This window comes from Somniosus microcephalus, chromosome 30, assembly GCF_052327205.1.
Source record: "Somniosus microcephalus isolate GS21.2 chromosome 30, FLI_Smic_1.0, whole genome shotgun sequence".
NCBI classification, from domain to species: Eukaryota; Metazoa; Chordata; class Chondrichthyes; order Squaliformes; family Somniosidae; genus Somniosus; species Somniosus microcephalus.
In genome coordinates this window covers 26,400,013-26,424,245 of record NC_141016.1, presented here as the reverse complement: position 1 = coordinate 26,424,245, position 24,233 = coordinate 26,400,013, and the positions used below count along the sequence as shown (strand labels likewise).

Genomic DNA, 24,233 nt, shown 5'->3' with positions numbered 1-24,233 from the left:
TAACAATGACAATAAAAGTTGATTTGATTTGATTTGATTCTCTCCCCCGTGCCCTCGGCCTCCTGTGACTCAAAGGACAGGCAACCAGTGACTTATTTTGCCAATTTTCTCTACCAATATTCTTCTCTTCAGAGGGCGCTGCGTGTGACTACACTTCGAAAGTCTTTAGTTGGCGGCAAAGCGCTTTGGGACATCCTGACTTCATGAAAGGCGCTATATAAATGCAAATCTTTCTTTCCATTTCATGTTGCAGTTTGATTCCATGGCAACTGGCCGCTCTCGGGAATCCAGATCTGGCAAATTGCATTTCCGATTAGTCAATAAAGAAATGAGTAATTGGCACTGTCGTTGGTCATGTGACCTCAATCCTCATATTCACACGGTGCATGCATGTGAATTTTTAACATGTTGGTAAAATGGTAGGGCAAAAGGTAGTGTGTGGCAATGTTCCCTCGAATTTTTTTTTCGGTGAGTGGTCCCTTTAACTGGTCCATTCAAATTTTTGCAAAGGTGCGGTTTTTCCATTGAAAAGCCAGCGAGCGGCTTGACTGGAACGTTGGTGAGTGGGTGTTTTGATCGTTGTGAGTGCTTTACTTCCTTGGTTACTGAATCGCGGACGAGTTTTGTAATTAAACATGCACGCGTCGTGACGTACATTTTACCTGTATTGTGTGAAAATAACCACCCCTCTCCCTAACATCTGTCTGAGGCTGAACCACACTGTTCGCAACCTTGGTGTCGTATTTGACCCTGAAACCAGCTTCCGACCACCTATCCGCAGCATAACAAAGACCGCCTATTTCCACCTCTGTAACATCGCCCGTCTCCGCCCTTGCCTCAGCTCATCCGCTGCTGAAACCCTCATCCAGGCCTTTGTTACTGCTAGACTTGACTATTCCAACGCTCTCCTGGCTGGCCTCCCACATTCCACCCTACATAAGCTTGAGGTGATCCAAAACCCAGCTGCCCGTGTCCTAACTCGCACCAAGTCCCGTTCGCCCATCACCCCTGTGCTCGCTGACCTACATTGGCTCCCGGTTTCTGTGCTCTACCTTCTCTAGAATACGTTCCAGCAGCCGTCAAAGGATAGTGACCTGGAGCAGAAACACTGGTGAATTTTTCACATTCCTTTTTAATAACCTGGGCTGAGCAATGGCGATATTAGAAGGCGAACAACTTAACACATTTGTATGACATTGCTATTCTACTTTAAAGGGAGATGTACAGGAAACTTTCTGGTATCCGGCACTGATGGGACCGAGCTGGTGCCGGTCGATCAACACTGCCGGAGAAACGAGCGCTAATGTTAAAACATACGGAGCTTCTGAGCTCCGTCTGAAGCAACAAACCCTGTTGCTCAGCAACAGCTTCAAAACAGTCGGCGCAGCTTGCAAGCGTCTCTGTAGCTAAGTAACAGCTTCAGCTAGACGCTTGCAGAGCCACGACTGGAGAAAAAAAGCAACGAAAAGTAAAAAAGCTTATCTGAACCGACTCCTGAATTTTGCCGGTGGATAGAGCGTTCCGGACATTTAACCTCCGTTTAAACGAAAGTTTCCTGTAACATATTCTAAAGCCCTTCCCTTTGTAAAGCACTCTGAGACCTTTTATCTATTTGGCGTGCACTATATAAATGTTGTTTCCGCCCCTTAGTTCCTATAACTTCTTGTTTCTATTCGGTTCAATCTACCTTCTCCGAATTTCCTTTATGGTCAAACTTCACACCAAAAACATTCATTTTTCTCTCATTCCCCTCTGTTTTCTAATAATATAAATGTGGGGAAAAAATCCAATTTTTTATTCTCCTTCTGGATTGGAAAAGAAAGACTTGCATTTCTATAGCGCCTTTCACGACCTCTGGACGTCCCAAAGCGCTTCACAGCCAATTAAGTACTTTTGAGGTGTAGTCACTGTTGTAATGTGGGAAACACGGCAGCCAATTGGCGCACAGCAAGCTCCCACAAACAGCAATGTGATAATGACCAGATGATCTGTTTTAGTGATGTTGATTGAGGGATAAATATTGGCCCCAGGACACCGGGGAGAAATCCCCTGCTCTTCTTCAAAATAGTGCCGTGGGATCTTCAACATCCACCTGAGTGGGCAGACGGGGCCTCGGTTTAACGTCTCATCTGAGAGTGGGGACTTGGACCCCCGACGTTCTGACTCGGCAGCGAGAGAGCTGCCCACTGAGCCACAGCCACGTACTCTCTGAGTGAGCTATGACTACATTCACAACAGTAACTCGTGCACAAGATGACCTCCCTCCCCTCCCCCCGCCCCCCCCCCCCCCAACTTTAAACCCTTAACAATAACCTCGAATTTCTCATCCTATATGTGAGTGTACAGTAGTGCAGTTCCCTAAAAAACCATCTAGGCAGCACAGGACTACGGGCAGCGCGACAGGAAATTTCTACAAGTTGCAAATCTAAAGCTTGCAACGATATTCTCGGAAAGTGTACGTGCGAAACTCGTAGAGTCCAAAAATGTGCATCACACTCCTCCTGGGATTTCTCCTGCTTCGTGCTTCACTTCTCTGCGGAATTTGGTGCCTGCAAAACAATTTGCTGCAATGACGGGGTGGATTTCCTTCCACTCCACTGAACACAGCTGCATGAAGCTCAGCCTCTGCACAGGGCCATCATGTTTGGAGGTGCGTGGAAACTATATCTCTCTTATCTCTCTCTCTCTATATCTCTCATCTTTATATAGCGTCTTTAATGTACTAACGCATACCAAGGCGCTTCACAGGAGCGTTATAAGAATTAGGAGCAGGAGTCGGCCATTCGGCCCCTCGAGCCTGCTCCGCCATTCAATAAGATCATGGCTGATCTTCGACCTCAACTCCACTTTCCCGCCCGATCCCCATATCCCTCGATTCCCTGAGAGTCCCAAAATCTATCGATCTCAGCCTTGAATATACTCAACGACTTTTGTTATGAAACAAAATTTGACACCGAGCCACATAAAGAGAAATTAGGGCAGGTGACCAAAAGCTTGGTCAAAGAGGTAGGTTTTAAGGAGAGTCTTAAAAGAGGAAAGAGGCGGAGAGGTTTAGGGGGCCACTTTTGGATAGCCATTTCACTTGTACAAGTATAGAATTTTCTCCCTTCTATTTAATAACAGTATGTCCATTGATATAAAGCATCTTGAAATAAGCGCTTCACACAAAGAATTACCTTTTTGAAAGGTAGTGACTGTTGTCATATGGACAAACACAGCAGCCATTCTGTGCCAGCAATATCCCGGAAACAGCGATGAAATGATTAACTAGTCAATAGTGTTGGTATTGGGACAGCAGGAGAACGCCCTGGATTCTGGAATGTCACCTGCACCACCAGAGCAGGTGGGTGGGACTTTGTCTTAATGTCCCATCCAAAGGACAGCATCGCCGATAAATGCAGTAAACCTTGCCGCCTGAACTGGAGTGCCGGTCTAGGTAACAAGAATATTATGAGCAAATAACCGGTGAGGACTGGAGATTTAGACTTTAAGGTACAGAACAGCAGACCTGAAGGTACGAATGTCGCAAAAGGATTTACAGTAAGAATAATTGATTCTGTAATTAAACCATTTATATGGAGGTGATGTACTTAATTATATATCTTGCATCTTGCGTCATGTTTTTATAATTGAAAATCTGTATGTCAACATGTCACATTGGGGAAAGCCATATCTCAGTTTTTCACCACCAATTGAATCACTCAAAGTGCTTTTTGGAAAAAAATGGTCTGCTACATTTTCTCGGTAACTGAAAAGTTCTAATGTCCAAATAAGGTTTTTAACAAAATATTTTTAAAATCAAAAATGTATATTTCATAATGTGATTAAATGTTGTGAGAGTGACTGCCCTTGACATCAAGGCAGCATTTGACCGAGTCTGGCATCAAGGAGCCCTAGTAAAACTGGGAATCGGGGGGGAAAACGCTCCAGTGGCTGGAGTCATGCCTAGCACAAAGGAAGATGGTTGTGGTGGTTGGAGGTCAATCATCACAGCCCCAGGACATCGCTGCAGGAGTTCCTCAGGGCAGTGTCCTAGGCCCAACTATTTTCAGCTGCTTCATCAATCTCCTTCCCTCCAACATAAGGTCAGACGTAAGGATGTTCGCTGATGATTGCACAGTGTTCACTTCCATTCACAACTCCTCAGATAATGAAGCAGTCCATGCCCACATGCAGCAAGACCTGGACAACATTTCAGACTTGGGCTGATAAGTGGCAAGTAACATTCGCGCCACACAAATGTCAGGCAATGACTATCTCCAACAAGAGAGAGTCAAACCACCTTCCCATGACGTTCAACGGCATTACCATCGCTGAATCCCCCACCAACAACATCCTGGGGGTCACCATTGACCAGAAACTTAACTGGACCAGCCACATAAATACTGTGGCTAGAAGAGCAGGTCAGAGGCTGTGTATTCTTTGGCGGGTGTCTCACCTCCTGACTCCCCAAAGCCTTTCCACCATCTACAAGGCACAAGTCAGGAGTGTGATGGAATACTCTCCACTTGCCTGGATGAGTGCAGCGCCAACAACACTCAAGAAGCTTGACTCCATCCAGGACAAAACAGCCTGCTTGATTGGCACCCCATCCACCACCTTAAACATTCACTCCCTCCACCACCGGCGCACCGTGGCTGCAGTATGTACCATCTACAAGATGCACTGCAGCAACTCGCCAAGGCTTCTTCAACAGCACCTCCCAAACCCGCGACCTCTACCACCTAGAAGGACAAGGTCATGGGAACACCATCACCTCCAAGTCACACGCCAACCTAACTTGGAAATAAATCGCTGTTCCTTCATCATCACTGGGTCAAAATCCTGGAACTCCCTACGAAACAGCACTCTGGCAGTGCCTTCACCACACGGACTGCAGCGGTTCAAGAAGGCGGCTCACCACCACCCTCTCGAGGGCAACTAGGGATGGGCAATAAATGCCGGCCTTGCCAGTGATACGCACATCCCATGAATGACTAAAAAAAACTATTTCCTCTGGTCGGGGAGTCCAGAACAGGGGGGGCGTAATCTTAAAATTCGAGCTTGACTGATGCTAGGAAGCTCTTCCTCCCACAAAGGGCAGTGAAAATCTGGACCTCTCTTCTCCAGAAAAGCTGTTGGGGCTGGGGGTCAGTTGAGAATTTCAAGACTGAGAGTGATGGATTTTTGTTAGGCGAGGATAGTAAGCGATATGGAACCAAGGAGGGTAGATGGAGTTGAGATACAGAGCAGCCATGATCTCATTGAATGGCGGAACAGGCTTGAGGGGCTGAATGGCCTCTTCCTGGTCGGGATGGAGATGGAACCAAGGACGTTGAAGCAAAGTCGATTGAACACTCGGTCGTAGTCAGTGGGTGGATGTCATTTTATATTAAAGATAACTTGACAGAATTAGCCAGGCAGGGCATGTCTGCGACAGAGCCGCGCGATTGGACAAATACATCAACCTTCTGAATCCAGGCTTTTGATTGGCTGAAACACGAGCCTTCAACTCCACTTGAAAACTCAGCTTTTTAAAAACTTGCAAACGGAGGCAGGAGATAAACAAGAAAATAGAAATTAAATTAGGATTTTACTCAGTGATAGGATTAATTAGGATAGGTAGGGCAAAAAGTAAGATGAAAGTTGAGAGAAGGATTTTGTGGGAGAGGAGAGGAGACAACAGGGTTTTCTTCATCATGCTCTCAGAGCTGACAGTCAGGGTCACTGTGTGAGGATCAGGAGCAGGAACCCTCACTGTGTGAGGATCAGGAGTAGGAACCCTGGCTGTGAGGATCAGGAGTAGGAACCCTGACTGTGAGGGGATCAGGAGTAGGAACCCTAGCTGTGTGAGGATCAGGAGTAGGAACCCTGGCTGTGAGGATCAGGAGTAGGAACCCTCACTGTGTGAGGACCAGGAGTAGGAACCCTGACTGTGTGAGGATCAGGAGCAGGAACCCTGACTGTGTGAGGATCAGGAGTAGGAACCCTCACTGTGAGGATCAGGAGCAGGAACCCTGACTGTGTGAGGATCAGGAGTAGGAACCCTCACTGTGTGAGGATCAGGAGTAGGAACCCTCACTGTGTGAGGATCAGGAGTAGGAACCCTCACTGTGTGAGGATCAGGAGTAGGAACCCTCACTGTGTGAGGATCAGGAGTAGGAACCCTGACTGTGTGAGGATCAGGAGCAGGAACCCTGACTGTGTGAGGATCAGGAGTAGGAACCCTGGCTGCGTGAGGATCAGGAGTAGGAACCCTGGCTGTGTGAGGATCAGGAGTAGGAACCCTGACTGTGTGAGGATCAGGAGTAGGAACCCTGGCTGTGAGGATCAGGAGTAGGAACCCTCACTGTGTGAGGACCAGGAGCAGGAACCCTGGCTGTGTGAGGATCAGGAGCAGGAACCCTGGCTGTGAGGACCAGGAGCAGGAACCCTCACTGTGTGAGGATCAGGAGCAGGAACCCTGGCTGTGTGAGGATCAGGAGTAGGAACCCTGGCTGTGTGAGGATCAGGAGTAGGAACCCTGACTGTGTGAGGATCAGGAGCAGGAACCCTGGCTGTGTGAGGATCAGGAGCAGGAACCCTCACTGTGTGAGGATCAGGAGTAGGAACCCTGGCTGTGAGGATCAGGAGTAGGAACCCTGGCTGTGTGAGGATCAGGAGTAGGAACCCTGGCTGTGTGAGGATCAGGAGTAGGAACCCTGGCTGTGTGAGGATCAGGAGTAGGAACCCTGGCTGTGTGAGGATCAGGAGCAGGAACCCTGGCTGTGAGGATCAGGAGCAGGAACCCTGGCTGTGTGAGGATCAGGAGCAGGAACCCTCGCTGTGAGGATCAGGAGCAGGAACCCTGGCTGTGTGAGGATCAGGAGCAGGAACCCTGACTGTGAGGATCAGGAGTAGGAACCCTGGCTGTGTGAGGATCAGGAGTAGGAACCCTGGCTGTGTGAGGATCAGGAGTAGGAACCCTGGCTGTGTGAGGATCAGGAGCAGGAACCCTGGCTGTGAGGATCAGGAGCAGGAACCCTGGCTGTGTGAGGATCAGGAGCAGGAACCCTCGCTGTGAGGATCAGGAGCAGGAACCCTGGCTGTGTGAGGATCAGGAGCAGGAACCCTGGCTGTGAGGATCAGGAGTAGGAACCCTGACTGTGAGGATCAGGAGCAGGAACCCTGGCTGTGTGAGGATCAGGAGCAGGAACCCTGACTGTGTGAGGATCAGGAGCAGGAACCCTGGCTGTGAGGATCAGGAGCAGGAACCCTGGCTGTGAGGATCAGGAGCAGGAACCCTGGCTGTGTGAGGATCAGGAGTAGGAACCCTGGCTGTGTGAGGATCAGGAGCAGGAACCCTGGCTGTGTGAGGATCAGGAGCAGGAACCCTGACATTGTGAGGATCAGGAGCAGGAACCCTGGCTGTGTGAGGATCAGGAGCAGGAACCCTGACTGTGTGAGGATCAGGAGCAGGAACCCTGACATTGTGAGGATCAGGAGCAGGAACCCTGGCTGTGTGAGGATCAGGAGCAGGAACCCTGGCTGTGTGAGGATCAGGAGCAGGAACCCTGGCTGTGTGAGGATCAGGAGCAGGAACCTTGGCTGTGTGAGGATCAAGCGCAGGACCCCTGTCTGATAGGTTTGCCTAATTAGTCAGATTGTAATGTCCCTATTACTGTCCTGGCTAAGGTTAGTGAGCTCAACACAAACATAGATACGTTTAAGGGGAAGCTAGACAAACACACGAGGGAGAAAGGAATAGAAGGGTAGGCTGATGGGATGAGATGAAGAGGGGCAGGCGGAGGCTGGTGTGGAACATAAACACCGGCACGGACCAGCTGGGCCGAGCGGCCTGTTTCTGTGTTGTAAATTCTATGTAAACCGGGAGTCAAAGCTGGGATGTTTTGACTTTGTGAGACCGAGCATTTACCAATTACCCCATGAGGTGAGCTCAGAGTTGTGACTTTATCAGCAAACGTCCCTCTGTGTGTGTCGAGCTGCTTTTGGAGGGAAGCATGATTTTCATATTGCTGCCCCCCTGTTTGCGCTGGCCCGTGCACTTACAGTCTTCGGCCTCCTTTCTGTGCATGAGACAGCGAGAGAAAAACAGCAGCAAGTCTAAAGGGCACGATTTGCATTGTGCTTGGTAATTAGGGCTCTGGTTCCCAGGCATAGTCCAGTGGGTTTAAAAAAAATACAACTCCTGCATTCACACAACAAAGGGCCAGGGTTAGACACAGAGCCTGGGCTCCATTCACGTGACGCACTGGTATGTTAACCTGCCAAAACCCCTTTTGCTTTTTTTCAACTAAAGATTAATTCTTGCGAATGCAAATTCAGCAACAGGAAACTAGAGACGCAAAAGCCAAGCCCGGGGGAGAGGGAGGGGAGAGGCAAACGGAAAACTGTAAAAGCTTGAAGTGATATAATTTACAGCGTTACACCAAGCAAGCTGACTGCATCGAATTTAAAGAACTCCGTGTTAATGGAGGACTGACTGCCGGCTTCTGAAAACACAGGGGTATAAATCCGTCTAGGGCTATAGGGCGATAGCAAATTTGCCGCCTGTTTTACACTCCCCGCGGTTTCTTCTTTCCATTCGAGTTGCTGGAAAACGGGCGGCTGGTTCGCTATCGTACGCTTTGCGCTACTGCTGGAGACGGATTTATACCCCCCCCCCATGCTGCCACTGCCCCAGGTGACTAGCCGCTGCTGCTCAGCCCTTCTGTTCTGGCGGAGCAGGCTCGAGGGGCGGAATCGCCGACTCCTGTTCCTAGCTTCACCATTCTGGCCTTGGCTTTTATTACTGGACGGTATGGACCTTCGCCCAGCATCGGAGAGATTCCCAGCCAGAAGGAATCATAGAAGTCAGAGAGGTTTACGGCACAGAAGGAGGCCATTCGGCCCATCGTGTCTGTGCCGGCCAAAAGAGCTCTCCAGCCTAATCCCACTTTCCAGCTCTTGGTCTGTGGCCCTGTAGGTTACGGCACTTCAAGTGCATATCCAAGTACTTTTTAAATGTGGTGAGGGTTTCTGCCTCTCCCACCCTTTCAGGCAGTGAGTTCCAGACCCCCACCACCCTCTGGGTGAAAGAAGTTCTCCTCAACTCCCCTCTAATCCTTCTACCAAATACTTTAAATCTCTGCCCCCCCGGGTTATTGACCTCTCTGCTTAAAAACTGAGCTTGCGTGTTTCTGTCGTGACTTTTGAACAACTAAGTGTGAGATAATCTCCTGCCTGTCCAGTCCTGAACCTGCACCGCGCTATAAACAAGCCCATTCGCAGCAGAATCACAAAACTGCTTTCAATGCTAAAGAGCTATCAATTACTGCAGCTGCAGGTTACAACAGCAACTTGCATTTATGTAGCGCCTTTGACACAGCGCAATGTCCCAGTGTCCCACAGGAGCGTAGTCAGACAAAATATTGACACCAAGCCAAAGAAGGAAAAGTTAGGACAGGCGACCAAAAGCTCAGTCAAAGAGGTAGGATCTTAAAGGAGAGAGAGGCGGAGAGGTTTAGGGAGGGAATTCCAGAGCTTGGGCCCCAGGCAGTTGAAGGCACGGCTGCCAATGATGGGGTGAAGGAAATCGGGATTGGGCAAGAGGCCAGAATTGGGGGAGCGCAGAGATCTCGGAGGGTTGCAGGGCAGGAGGAGGTTACAGAGATAGCGAGGGGGGCGAGGCCTTGGAGGGACTTGAACACGAGGATGAGAATTTTCGAATCGAGGTGTTGCCGGACCGGGAGCCAATGTAGGTCAGCAGAGCACAGGGGGTGATGGGTGAACGGGACTTGGTGCGAGTTAGGACACGGGCAGCAGAGTTTTGGATGAGCTCAAGTCTGTGGAGGATGGAAGAGGGAAGGCTGGCCAGGAGAGCATCGGAATCAATGTTCCCTGTAGCTTATTTTTTTTCTGGTGCGCGGGCCCTTTAAGGGGTTGTGCGGCCCACTCCATTGTTCGCGCATGCGTGGTTATTACCATTGCAGAGCCGGTGCGCGGCCTGCGCGGGACCTCCAGACCGCTGCCCGGCCGCGCAGTTTAATGGAAAGGTTGGTTGGAATAGTCAAGTCTAGAGGTAACAAACCTCTGATTGATTGGCCCAGAAATTCGGGTCGGGGGCTTCCCGCGGGTGCAAGCCCCCGACCTGCACTTGCCTAGCGCGCCGGCCGTTGTGCATGGGGCCCGCGTGGGATTCTGATCCTGGGCCTCCTCCTACTGCCGGCGCGGAGTGCTTGCATATCCCAGGGGCGCAGTTTGTTCAAAGCGTCCCCTGGGTTCACATGGGCCATGGGGAGCCAATGGTAGCAGGGAGTCTCTATTCATAGATTTGACAGGAAGACCTGCCAAATTTATGAAGAGTTCAGCCCCAAAACATAACTAAAACATCAAATACATTGAAAAAAAAAATCACATTTTTAAAATAACTATAAATTACATAAAATAACTATTTTAAACAATAATTTAAATTTTTGAAAAAATTAATTACAGTTTTGAATGGGGCTAAAAATAAACTTACCTTTCTTTAAAGTATTTAAAAATAATAAACCTGTGGAAAAAATGTTTAAATTTTACTTAATTCACCACTTACCTTGTTAAAAGCAGGCCTTGCGACTGCTTTTTAAAAGTGTAGCTGCTGAAGACTTACCCTCCCAGAGAAACCTGTAAAAAAAAACAGAAGTTCCAGGCGTACGCGCTGCCTCTCCGGCGCACGCGTTCGACCTGTGAACCCCTTCCTTTAAGAGAACGGAAGTTCCGGTTTCCCATGCATGCGCAGTGCATGCACGAAACCGGCACTTTCATTGGGCCTACGCGTGAGTACCCCGCGCGTACTCACCCTTGGGGACCCGAATTTCTGGCCCAACGTTGATGGTTTCAGCAGCAGGTGGGCTGGGGCAAATGCAAAGACAGGCGATGTTACGGAGGTGGAAATAGGTGGGCTCTGTGATCGCGAGAATATGGGGCCATAAGCTCCGCTCCAGATCAGATAGAATGATAAGGTTACAGTGAGGTTATTCTCTGTGATGGTACAGAATTTCTGTATATTCAGCAGGGTAAGGATCACTCTCTGTGCAACTAGAGAGCTGCTGCTTTTACGCTGTGCACTGACTGGTCAAGGCCTTCAGGAAAGGGGACAACCAAATTGCAAGGCAGGAAATAAGTTTGATTTCACGTCTCTTATTTTTTTTTTACAGTTGGAAGGTTTGCAGATCATCTGGCTTCAGGAGTTTTACCAGGTAAGTGAGTGGAATCTGTTCTCCCAAGTGGTCACTCGTGGCCCACGTTACCCGTAAGCGGCAGGCTTTTTTTTTGTTTCTCCTCATTTTCTCTCATATAGTGAGCGTTGGTTACAGTTTAGTGAAAGCGCCACGACAGGACAAACAGCCCGAGTCAGGATTTTACGCCGGGGGGGGGGCGATTGTTTGTCCAGCATTAAATAGAATAATGAAGAAAGAGCTGGTGGAACTGAGCTGTGCAAAGCAGCGGGTCTCTCGTTTCAGGCTCTGTTTCTGCTGCGTGAGCTGCGATAGAGAGACTACGGTTAGACTCGGTGCCTGTGAGCTGGGGAGGTGAAAGGTCAGCTATGGTGCGCCCTCCCGGTCAATATCCAATGACTCCCCGTTGGAAGGTGTGTTTATGTTGGTTGGGGACAGCATGAAGCTGGGCTCCGATACATACCGCCTAGGCTCATAGAAACATAGAAGATCGGAGCAGGAGTAGGCCATTCGGCCCCTCGAGCCTGCTCCGCCATTTAATGAGATCATGGCTGATCATCCAAATTCAGTACCCGGTCCCTGCTTTCTCCCCATACCCCTTGATCCCTTTAGCCTTAAGAAATATATCCAACTCCTTCTTGAATATATTTAATGAATTGGCCTCTACTGCCTTCTGTGGTAGAGAATTCCACAGGTTCACCACTCTCTGGGTGAAGAAATTCCTCCTCATCTCTGTCCTAAATGGCTTACCCCTTATCCTTAGACTGTGACCCCTGGTTCTCATGTCAGCGCTCAGCCCGTACTCCGGCAGGAGGGGGCAAGTTACGGAGGGGGAAGTAGGCGGTTATTCGTTTTAGAATTTCTAGTTGAGGATGGAATTTGGTCGTCTGTCAAATGTTGATCATCTTCAATCTTCACCGACCAGTTGTTGTTGTCTAAACAAGTTCCAGCCATTGTTTTATTTTCTGGCCAGGTTTCTTCATTTGCCTGTCATGATATCTCCCAGCTACAGAACACACCCTGGCCTGTGAATCGCAGCAGTGCTGTCTGGCCGCAGTCTCCCGGTAGGCTCCCATCGTACAACCCCACTTCAGTTAATAGAATCATAGACACTTACAGCACAGAAGGAGGCCATTCGGCCCGTCGGGCCCGTGCTGGCCCTTTGAAAGACCAGTTGTGCTGAGTCCCACACTCCCGTTTTTTGTCCGTCACCCTGTGAGTTCCTCATCCTCAAGAACCCGTCCAACTCCCTTTTAAAATTATTGATGGAATCAGCTTCCCCCACCTTTTCAGGTCGAGCGTTCCCGATCCCGACAACTCTCTGAGTGAAAACATTTCTCCTCCTCTCCCCTCGAGATCTTTCTCCAATGATTTTGAATCTCTGACCTCTGGTTATTGACCCACTCGCCAGAGGGAATAGTTTTTCTCGATCTACTCCATCAAAACCTCTCATCATCTTGAAACCCTCCATTAGGTCACCTCTTAACCTTCTCTGTTCCAAGGAGAACAGCCCGAACTTTTCCAACCTCTCCTCATAACTGAAGTCCCTCATCCCTGGGAACATCCTGGTAAACCTTCTCTGTCCCCTTTCTAAGGCCTTTACATCTTTCCTGAAGTGTGGGGCCCAGAATTGTCCACAATACTCCAGCTGGGGCCTAACTAGTGATTTATAAAGTTCGAGCCTGATCGCTTTGCTTTTATATTCTATTCCTCTATTTATAATCCCAAGTAACCCAGATGACTTTTTAACCACCTTATCAACTTGCCCTGCCACCTTTTAAGGATTTGTGTACATGGACACCAAGGTCTCTCTGCTCATCTACACTTTTCAAAATCGTGCCATTTATTGTAAACTGTCTCTCCATATTAGTCCTCCCAAAATGCATCACTTCTCTCCATTGAACAGCATTTGCCATGCTTCTGCCCACTTCATCATCCTGAAGCCTACAACTATCCTCATCACTATCTACAACTTTGCTAAGTTTTGTATCTGCAAACTTTATAATGCAGCTCCCTGCACCCAAAAAGGGGAAGTGTATTTGATCACGTTGATCACGTCTGCTAATCCTCAAAGGCATCTCTCACTCCAGGACACAACGCAAGCTGCTCATTTAACACTCCCCTCGCCTCCAGCCACCAACCTCTCCGTGGCGCCACTCTGCTTGCCTTTCAGGAGGCGGCTCTTCACACAAAGGGTAGTTGAAATCTGTAACTCTTTCCCCCCCCCCCCCCCCCCCCCGACAAAAGGCTGTTGAGGCTGGAAGAGTGAAAATTTCAAGACTGAGATTGATAGATTTTTGTTGGGCGAGGTTATTAAGGGTTACGGAACCAAGGTGGGTAAATGGAGTTAAGATACAGATCAGCCATGATCTAATTGAATGGCAGAACAGGCTTGAGGGGCTGAATGGCCTCCTCCTGTTGTTCCTATTGTTCATACGAGTGAAGTCATTATCCCTCAATTTCCCGGCCTCCCATTCCAATTCATACTTTCCCATACCTCCCTCAGCCTTCCCTTCTTCCGACAAACAGGATGAACCCAAAACGAGTGTCACCTAATAACTGCGTCTGAGGAACCTCATTGGAACCTGGCTGCTGCCAGCGCCGCAGGCTGCCCAACGACTGCAGCAAAGAAAAAAACTCCAGAAAGCTGACTGCTTGCAAACTGCCCCGACATGTGAAGGCATGTCATTCCACGGGCTGTGAGCCAGAAGCAGTCGGTGCACGCAACACTCCTTCACTGGTATTAGAAGAACTAATACTGGCAGGAAGGTCGGTAACCAGAGGATACGGATACAAGATCATTGGCACAAGAACCAGAGGGGGAGACGAGCAATGTTTCCGTCATGGAGGCCCCGCGCAGGCCGCTCAACGGCCTTACAATTCAAATAACCGCGCGAGCGAGCGAGAGTAAATTGAATGGGCCGCGCAGCCCAATAACGGGGCCGCACACCCCAAAAAAAATCAGCGGGAACATTGGAGACGAGGAGAATTTTTTTTTACGCAGCGAGTTAGGATGATCTGGAATGCACTGCCTGACAGGGCGGTGGAAGCAGATTCAATAGTAACTTTCAAAAGGGGAATTGGATTAATACTTGAAAAAGAAACATTTGCAGGGTTACGGGGAATGAGCAGGGGGGAGTGGGACTAATTGGATCGCTCTTTCAAAGAGCCGGCACAGGCACGATGGGCCGAATGGCCTCCTGCGCTGCATCATTCTCCAATGATATATGTGAAAGCTCGAAGGAAGAATCCAGATGTTGAAGGGACACGATTAGGGACACACTTCTGCCAGAAGTAAAATTGTTATTCTTTTAATAAACACACAAATCCTTGCCCTCAGGGTAACTCTTTGCCTGCAGCAGACACAGGCAGGATATGGAGGCAGGTGGATCTGTAATGTTCACCGTAACCCAGTGCTGTGTTGTCTCTCTGTCTCCACAGGCGGTGGGTAAATACAAGCCGCGTTTCATCGCTGTTCACTGCCAGGAGATCGGAGGGAAGGACTACGAAACTGGCATGGTGCACGTGGACACGTTCGTAGAGTAAGTAAATCTCGGTGTGACCGAGCTGTGTGTGGGTGCTGCAGCAACTCTGCAGTCTGTTGTTGGAGATGATTAAAGCGTGGAATGATTGATCGCCGAGCAATATTCAAAGAGCATCACAGGCCAGAGGAATGAAGCTCGGAGCTGTGGAATAACCTCAGCGGAACCCACATTGCGGTCATACTGTATCCACCCCCTCGTCCCGCGCTGTACCCCTCCCCCCCCGACCCGCGCTGTACCCCTCCCCCCCCCGTCCCGTGCTGTAAACCCCCCACCGTACACTTTATGTGCATACACGAGTGTGTATCTTCAACATGCCTCCCACAGTGAACTACTGCATCTGTTCTAAAGTAACATGCAGCCTCCGTTCTCTATCAGCAACACCGGCAAGCAGCAATGAGTTGAATGGCGATTAATCTGCTTTTTATGTTGATTGAGGGAGGAATGTTGGCCTGGACAGGAGAACTTGCTCTTCTTCCAATGATGCTGCGGGATCTCTAACATTCACTTTAACAGGAAGCACACAACCCAGGCTGATACTCCAGTGCAGTACTGAGGGAGTGCTGCACTGTCGGAGGTGCCGGCTTTCGGATGAGATGTTAAAACGTGGTCCTGTCTGCTCTCTCAGGTAAAAGATCCCACGGCACTATTTCGAAGAAGAGCAGGGGGAGTTCTCCCCCGTGTCCTGGGCCAATATTTATCCCTCAATCAACATAACAAAAACAGATTATCGGGTCATTATCACATTGCTGTTTGTGGGAGCTTGCTGTGCGCAAATTGGCTGCTGCATTTCCTACATTAAGCTCGCCAAATAGTATTTAATTGGCTGTAAAGTGCTTTGGGACGTCCTGAGGTTGTGAAAGGCGCTACAGAAATGCAAGTCTTGTTATGTTGATAGCAATGACTTCTACCGAGGCACCAGTGCTACCATCAGGCACTTGGAGGTACTGCATTGCTGTGGCGATCGAAATAAATTCATAGGAACACAGGAACAGGAGGAGGCCATTCAGCCCCTCGAGCCTGTTCCACCATTCGATGAGATCATGGCTGATCTGCGATCTAACTCCAGATACCCGCCTTTGCCCCATATCCCTTAATACCTTTGGTTAACAGAAAGCTATCAATCTCTGATTTAAAATTAACAATTGATCTCACATCAGTTGCTGTTTGCGGAAGAGAGTTCCAAACTTCTACCACCCTTTGTGTGTAGAAGTGTTTCCTAATTTCACTCCTGAAAGGTCTGGCTCTAATTTTTAGACAATGCCCCCTAGTCCTAGACTCCCCAACCAGCGGAAATAGTTTCTCTCTATCTACCCTGTCTGTTCCCCTTAATATCATGAAAACTTCGCTCAAGTCACCCCTTAACTTTCTAAATTCCAGGGAACACAAGCCTAGTTTGTGTAATCTCCCCTCGTAACTTAACCCCTGGAGTCCGGGTATCATTCTGGTAAACTAATTATCTGGTCGCTAACTATTTTTGGCTGTCAGTATATTTCAATGTGTTCAAGGTTGGGGGATTCTCACTGAGAAGGGGGCGGCGACAATTCAGTGCTCTGGAACCATTAGCGAGTGGGCGGCGCTGGAGAGAGCGCCCAGTTTCCCAGCTGGCCACGTCCTGGGGTTGACCCCCAGGCTGACGTTGGAGGGACCGAGCCTTTCCCCCTCCTCCATGCTTTTATTTTAATCTGGCCTCGTTCTGTTTTCCTGCAGCGATATTCTTTCCAGCAAAGAGATGAGAGAATACAACCGAGCCCGGGTCTACCTGGACAAGGATTTCACTGCTCACCACCATTTCACAGTAAGTGCCCTGTGGTACTGGTAGAGGTGGAAAGCCTTGCATTTATAGACAGCTTATCACATCTCGGACACTTTCTCAGTGTGCTCATCACACCAGTAGTTGCAGTGACCATTATTATGTAGATAGGTGAGCAGACATTTTACGCTACCACCTACAGCAAAAGGATTGGGATATTTATTATTATTTTTTTCTAATACAAGTATACAAAGGCAAACAATAAGATACACTGTCATGGAAAATGCACTGAATGTTGTTAATAGCTCATGATCTCGATTTATACCCAATTAGCCGGTTAGGTCAGCCAACCAGCTGCCAGGTCCACATGTGGGCAGTCAACCCAAATCAAATGAGCACATCACCAAACTGCAACTTGGGGCCATAAGGATAGCTGATTTGTGGAAAATTCATACTGGTACAAGTACTGAAGCTGCAGTGACCACATTCTAAAGCCTTAGTCTACAACTGGCCCTTGCTACTCATGAGTGGAGAGCTTGATGCCAGGTGATACACTGAAGTGCTCTACATTTAAAAGCACGATCCAAATGCAAGTTGTTGTTGGGGGACTGCAACAACACTAGTTCATTGCTCATAGAATTACCAAATTCCGTCTGGAATAGTACCAAAAAAGTGAACAGAGGTGGAACTGAATGAGTGAGTTACAAGATAGTAGCCCAAACGACAGGCTCAGCATAAGGCACTGGGCAAAGTTGCATGAGCAGGGTTAGAATTCCTGTCTTAAGTTCCCCATTAGACTTTAACTCTTCTAAGCCCTTGGCGGGGGTGCAGCGCAGATTCACCTGAATGATACCGGGGCTAAAAGGGTTAAATTATGAGGACAGGTTTCATAGACTAGGCTTGCATTCCCTCGAATATAGCAGATTACGGGGTGATCTAATTGAGGTGTTTAAGATGATTAAAGGAGTTGATAGGGTAGATGGGGAATTCAATCCGGAGAAGTGTGAGGTAATGCATTTGGGGAGGGCTAACAAGGAAAGGGAATACACATTAAATGGTAGGACACTGAGTAGTGTAGAGGAACAAAGGGACCTTGGAGTGCATGTCCACAGATCCCTGAAGGTAGCAGGCCAGGTAGATAAGGTGGTTAAGAAGGCATACGGAATGCTTGCCTTTATTAGCCGTGGCATAGAATACAAGAGCAGGGGGGTTATGCTTCAACTGTATAAAACACCAGTTAGGCCTCAGCTAGAGTACTGCATGCAGTTCTGGTCACCACATTACAGGAAAGATGTGATTGCGCTAGAGAGGGTACAGAGGAGATTTACAAGGATGTTGCCGGGAGTAGAGAATCTTAGCTATGAGGAAAGACTGGATAGGCTGGGTCTGTTTTCCTTGGGACAGAGGAGGCTGAGGGGAGACCTTATTGAGGTGTATAAAATTATGCGGGGCATAGATAAAGTGGATAGAAAGAACCTATTTCCCTTAGCAGAGGGGTCAAAAACTAGGGGGCACAGATTTAAAGTAATTGGTGGAAGGTTTAGAGGGGATTTGAGGGGAAATTTCTTCACCCAGAGGGTCGTGGGGGTCTGGAACTCACTGCCTGAAAGGGTGGTAGAGGCAGGAACCCTAACCACATTTAAAAAGTACTTGGATGTGCACTTGGGATGCTGTAACCTGCAGGGCTACGGACCAAGAGCTGGGAAGTGGGATTAGGCTGGATAACTCTTTGTTGGCCGGCACGGACACGATGGGCCGAAATGGCCTCCTTCCGTGCTGTAACTTTCTATGATTCTATTTCCTCTGGTGGGATGGGGCGGGGGGGGGGGCCAGTCCAGAACAAGGGGGCGTAACCTTAAAATTAGAGCCAGGTCGTTCGGGGGTGATGTCAGGAAGCACTTCTTCACACAAAGGGTGGTGGAAATCTGGAACTCTCTCCCCCGAACAGCTGTTGAGGCTGGGGGTCAATTGAGAATTTGAAAACTGAGACTGACAGAATTTTGTTAGGCAAGGATATTAAGGGTTCAGGAACCAAGGCGGGTAGATGGAGTTAGGATACAGATCAGCCATGATCTCATTGAATGGCGGGACAGGACTGAGGGGCTGAATGGCCTCCTCCTGTTCGGATCTGTTTTGGATGAGGTTGGAGTGTTGGCCGGGACATCTCTCTCTAGTTCTTTGGGGAGAACCAACACCTCTGACAATGTTTAGTCGCTCGGCCTGACAATGGAGCTTAAGCCCACGTCCTTCTGACTCGGAGTGCTGCCAACTCAGCCAAGTGGCCAATACCAGGGGACAGGAGTAGCCTGGGGTGCGCACCTGATTGGATGTGAACACTACAGCCCGATTGTTTTGAGAGTGACCACCCAGTAATTTTGATAATTGAAAGCCAGACGCCAACAGTGCGACTTACTTTGGTGAGTGAATCTCTGGCACCTCCTCCAGCCCTGCAACCCCCCGAGATCTCTGCGCTCCTCCAATTCTGGCCTCTTGAACATCCCCGATTTTAATCGCTCCACCACTGGCGGCCGTGCCTCCAGCTACCAAGGCTCTAAGCTCTGGAGTTCCCTCCCTAAACCTCTCCGCCTCTCTCTCCTCCTTTTAAGACACTCCTTAAAACCTACCTCTTTGACCAAGCTTTTGGTCACCTGCCCTAATATGTGGCTTAATATGTGGTTCGGTGTCAAGTTTTGGGATATATAAATGCAAGTTGTTGTTGTTGTGATCATTGCATTTCAAGGAGATGTTAAAGGCAGTGTCAGCTGTGGCTCAGTGGGCAGCACCCTCGCCTCTGAGTCAGAAGGTTGTGGGTTCAAGTCCCACTCCCGAGACTTGAGCACAGGCTGACACTCCAGTGCAGTGCTGAGGGAGTGCTGCACTGTCGGAGGTACCGTCTTTCAGATGAGACGTTAAACCGAGGCCCCGTCTGCTCTCTCAGGTGGATGTAAAAGATCCCATGGCACTATTTCGAAGAAGAGCAGGGGAGTTCTCCCCGGTGTCCTGGCCAATATTTATCCCTCAATCAACATCACCAAAACAGATTATCTGGTCATTATCACATTGCTGTTTGTGGGAGCTTGCTGTGCAAATTGGCTGCCGCGTTTCCTACACTTCAAAAGTACTTCATTGGCTGTAAAGCACTTTGAGATGTCCGGTGGTCGTGAAAGGCGCTATAGAAATGCAAGTCTTTCTAAATAGTGGATTTAACGTCAAGTTTCCAAAAAGCTGACTTTGCAGTTATCACCCACTAGATGGCAGCCTGCCACAGAAAGTCAAGCTTTAAGTTTGTAATTGTCTCTGGCCAGACCTGCCCATCCACCTGATGGCTTGTAAATTCGCGTATCTCGACACGTGCCAGCGGTGGGAAGGCCCTGGAGTTTCCCCGATTCAGGGAATGGAGGGGGCGGCCACTCTCTCGTGTCCCGTAAAAGCTGGGACCTTCCAGTAACGACAGTGTCCCAAGGACCTTGTGCACTGGCGACAAACTGGAGCACGAATCCCCCCCCCCCCCCCCCCCCCGCCTTGTGCGTCCTTGCCAAACCGTACCTCTGAAGACCATTACCCACTGGGGAATCGTTTAGAAGCAGGAGGAGGATAAAAGGAAACCATTCATGTTTTATGGGCAGTATCATCAACAACTTGCATTTATATAGCGCTTGTAACATTCGTATAACGTTCACAGGAGCGTTATCAGACAAACATTGACACCGACAAAAAGGAGATATTAGGGCAGATAAAAGAGTTAGGTTTTAAGGAGCGTCTTGAAGAGAGAGAGAGGTAGAGAGGTTTAGGGAGGGAATTCCAGAGCTCGGGGCCCAGCAGCTGACGGCCGCCAATGGTGGAGCGATTATAATCAGGGATGTGCAAGAAGACAGAATTGGAGGAGCAAAGAGATCTCGGGGGGGATTGTAGGCAATGTTCCCTTTATTTTTTGGGGGGTGTGCGGCCCCTTTAAGTTTTTCCTACTTAAAAGCCGGTGAGCCGGCTGCGCAGGAGCTGCAGAGCGCAGAGCAGCCGCGCAGCGTAAAGGGAACACTGGTTGTAGGGCCGGAGGCAGTTACAGCGATTGGGAGACTCCCAGTCTGAGAGACAAGCCTTTTGGACATAAAACACTGAGGCAGCTTCAGCCCCAGAACGACTTGTCGAGTCTGTGGGGGGCCACGGCCAAAGCTTTGTCTCGACTGCTCGCTGAGGCCTCCGCTGCCAGTTTTGTTGCGAAGCCTTTGCCGGGAGTTGAGGCTCACGGTGCAGGACACCGGGCAAAAACCGGAAAAGCGGAGGCCGTGAATCAACAGCTGCCGGTTACGTAACGGTGAACCTGGGTTGTCAATTTATCGGAAAGAGGTGAGGAGATCCCCGGGATTGAGGCCTGAAAAAGGGTGATTTACAGTCGGATGCGACGAGTCTCCATTTCAACACCGTGAGACTGCAGGGAAGAACATAGGAACAGGAGGAGGCCATTCGGCCCCTCAAGCATGCTCCCCCATTCAATTTTTTTTAAATTTATTCGTGGGATGTGGGCGTCGCTGGCAAGGCCGGCATTTATTGCCCATCCCTAAGTGCCCTTGAGAAGGTGGTGGTGAGCCGCCTTGGTCACCTTATCTGAGGAAGGATGTTCTTGCCATGGAGGGAGTGCAGCGAAGATCCACCAGACTGATACCTGGGATGGCAGGAATGACGTATGAAGAGAGATTGGGTCGATTGGGCTTATACTCGCTGGAGTTTAGAAGAATGAGAGGGGATCTCATTGAAACTTATAAAATTTTGACAGGACTAGACAGACTAGATGCAGGAAGGCTGTTCCCGATGGCCGGGGAGTCCAGAACCAGGGGTCACAGTCTAAGGATAAGGGGTAAGCCATTTAGGACAGAGATGAGGAGGAATTTCTTCACCCAGAGAGTGGTGAACCTGTGGAATTCTCTACCACAGAAGGCAGTAGAGGCCAACTCATTAAATATATTCAAGAAGGAGTTAGATATATTTCTTAAGGCTAAAGGGATCAAGGGATATGGGGAGAAGGCAGGGACCGGCTACTGAATTTGGATGATCAGCCATGATCTCATTGAATGGCGGAGCAGGCTCGAGGGGCCGAATGGCCTACTCCTGCTCCTACTATGTTTCTATCCCTAAGTGCCCTTGAGAAGGTGGTGGTGAGCCGCCTTCTTGAGCCTCAGAGGGCAGTTAAGAGTCAACCACATGGCTGTGGGTCTGGAGTCACATATAGGCCAGACCGGGTAAGGACAGTAGATTTCCTTCCCTGAAGGACATTAGAATGAGATCATGACTGGTCTGCCCCTCAACTCCGCCTTATTTCCATATCGCTTGATAACCTTACCTAATAAAAGTCTCAGTTTTGAAATCTCCAATTGACCCCCAGCCTCAACAGCTTTTTTGGGGGCGAGAGTTCCAGATTTCCACCACCCTTTCTGTGAAGAAGTGCTTCCTGACATCACCCTTGAATGACTGAGCTCTAACTTTAAGGTTACCCCTCCCCCTTGTTCTGGACTCCCCCCACCAGAAGAAATAGTTTCTCACTATCCATCCTATCAACTCCTTTTAAATACCTCAATTGGATCACCCCTCAGCCTTCTAAACTCCAGGGAATAGAAGCCAAGTCTATCAAACCTGTCCTCCTAATGTAACTCTGTAAGCCCCGGTATCGTTCTGGTGAACCTGCGCTGCGCCCCCTCCGAGGCCACTATACCCTTCCTGAGGAGCGGTGCCCAGAACTGAACGCAGTGCTCCAGATGGGGTCTGAGCAAGGCTCTGTACAACCAGATCGGAGGATCAGCGTGCACCATGGGGTATCTAGACCTCAGGAGGTGGTTGTTCCGAGTTCCCCAGCAGGATCTGCTCCCTCCCTCCGCCTGTACCTGATAAAACATCAGAATTAGGAGCAGGAGTCGGCCATCCGGCGCCTCGAGCCTGCTCCGCCATTCAATAAGATCATGGCTGATCTTCGACCTCAACTCCACTTTCCCGCCCGATCTCCATATCCCTTGATTCCCCTGGAGTCCAAAAATCTATCGATTTCAGTCTTGAATATACTCAAAGACTCAGCATTCACAGCCCTCTGGGGCAGAGAATTCCAAAGATTCACAACCCTCTGAGTGAAGAAATTCCTCCTCATCTCAGTCTTAAATGGCCGACCCCTTATCCTGAGACTGTGCCCCCTCGTTCTAGATTCCCCCACGAGGGGAAACAACCTCTCACCATCTACCTTGTCAATCCCCCTCAGAATTTTATATGTTTCAATGAGATCACCTCTCATTCTTCTAAACTCCATCCCAACCCTCTTGTTCCGATCCCACTCGCAACTCAACCAGCGTCTGCAGGAACCAAAGTTAATAAATTGAAGTCTAGATTAAAATTATTGATCCTTCCATTTGTAAACGATAAATAAATTTGGTGGACAGCTCCAGATGTGTCGGACAGCTCGTACCGATTAAAAATGAGACACGGCACGCCAGAATATTTCTTTAATTTCGGGGCCTGTGTGCGCTTTTGATTGATTCCCCATTCGTTTCGGGGCTGTTGCCAGTTAATCTTTGTTCCTCTCACTCACTGACCCCCGTAGAAATGGGATTTTGATATATAATCACTTGTAAGTCAATAGATTTTTATCAAACTGTGCACGCTTTGAGTGTTTGATTAATGACGGGGCTGATTTGTTAGAAAGAAAATGGGGAAGGGAAGAGAGTTTTGCATCTGCCCGCCTTGGACTGCGACTGAAAAATCTCTCCGAACGTTAATGATTGTCCGAGTGAGCAACTGGATAGACGCAGGGGACTGGAGAGAATCAAACCGTCCTGCGCTGGCTGTGGGTTACAGATCACAGGATGGGGCATTTCCCCAACTCTGGGGATGGGAATGTACTGCCCGGCGACTGAGCCTTACAGGTCGGGACTCTGGGTGCTTCCTGGGTCAACCTTTCCTGAGTTCGTCGCTGTCACCTGGACCATGGGTCGAGGTGTTACAATTGGTCGCAACTCTCGGGTTAAGTGAGATAAAAGTATCAGCGAGGTTGCGCCCTCCTGACTGCTGCCCAGTGACTCCTGGTGTGTGGCCGTCGGACGATGACAGGCTGGGCTCTGCTTGTCCTGTCCCTCGCTCGAATAGTCTGGAAACACCCACTGTCCCGGCTAATTGGAGAGGGGCTGGTGTCCACATACTCCAGACCGTTCCTCCTGTGTGACCCTAGACTGAGTGCTGGTGCGACATGGAGACAATCGGAGCCAGGCCCAATCTTATTCTAAACATCCGCACACTTTGACAGCCAGGGTCAGTCTGAGCAGATCTGTGTAACTCCAGACTTACCATCCATTCTTTCCCTGCCGGCCCACCTTTATTGCAATCAACAACAACTTGTATTTATACAGCGCCTTTAACCTAGTGAATCGTCCCAAGGCGCTGCACAGGAGCGTTATCAGACAAATGTTCACACCGAGCCACGTAAGGAGATATTCGGGCAGGTGACCGAAAGCTTGGTCAAAGAGGTAGGTTTGAAGGAGCGTCTTAAAGGAGCAGAGAGAGAGAGAGAGACGGAGGTGGTGAGGTTTATGGAGGAAGGTCCAGAGTTTAGGGCCTAGGTAGCTGAAGACATGGCCGCCAATGGTGGAGTGATGAAAATCAGGGATGCACAAGAGGCCAGAATTGAAGGAGTGCAGAGATCTCGGAGGGTTATAGGGCTGGAGGTTACAGAGATAGGGAGGGCCGAGGCTATGGAGGGATCTGAATACAAGGATTAGAATTTTTAATTTG

General features: G+C 49.2%; 1 protein-coding gene across 2 annotated transcripts in view; it reads left to right on the top strand.

Annotated features, from left to right (window-relative positions):
* The window catches only part of LOC147098036 (inositol polyphosphate-5-phosphatase A-like), an 84,329-nt gene that overhangs the window by 4,947 nt on the left and 55,149 nt on the right, over nt 1-24,233 (top strand). For both annotated transcript variants that reach the window (XM_085971250.1, XM_085971249.1), the window contains exons 2-4: nt 11,157-11,198; nt 14,619-14,719; nt 16,430-16,517. In XM_085971250.1, the coding sequence (XP_085827376.1) occupies nt 11,157-11,198; nt 14,619-14,719; nt 16,430-16,517 (231 nt within the window). The remainder of the gene's footprint in view (nt 1-11,156; nt 11,199-14,618; nt 14,720-16,429; nt 16,518-24,233) is intronic.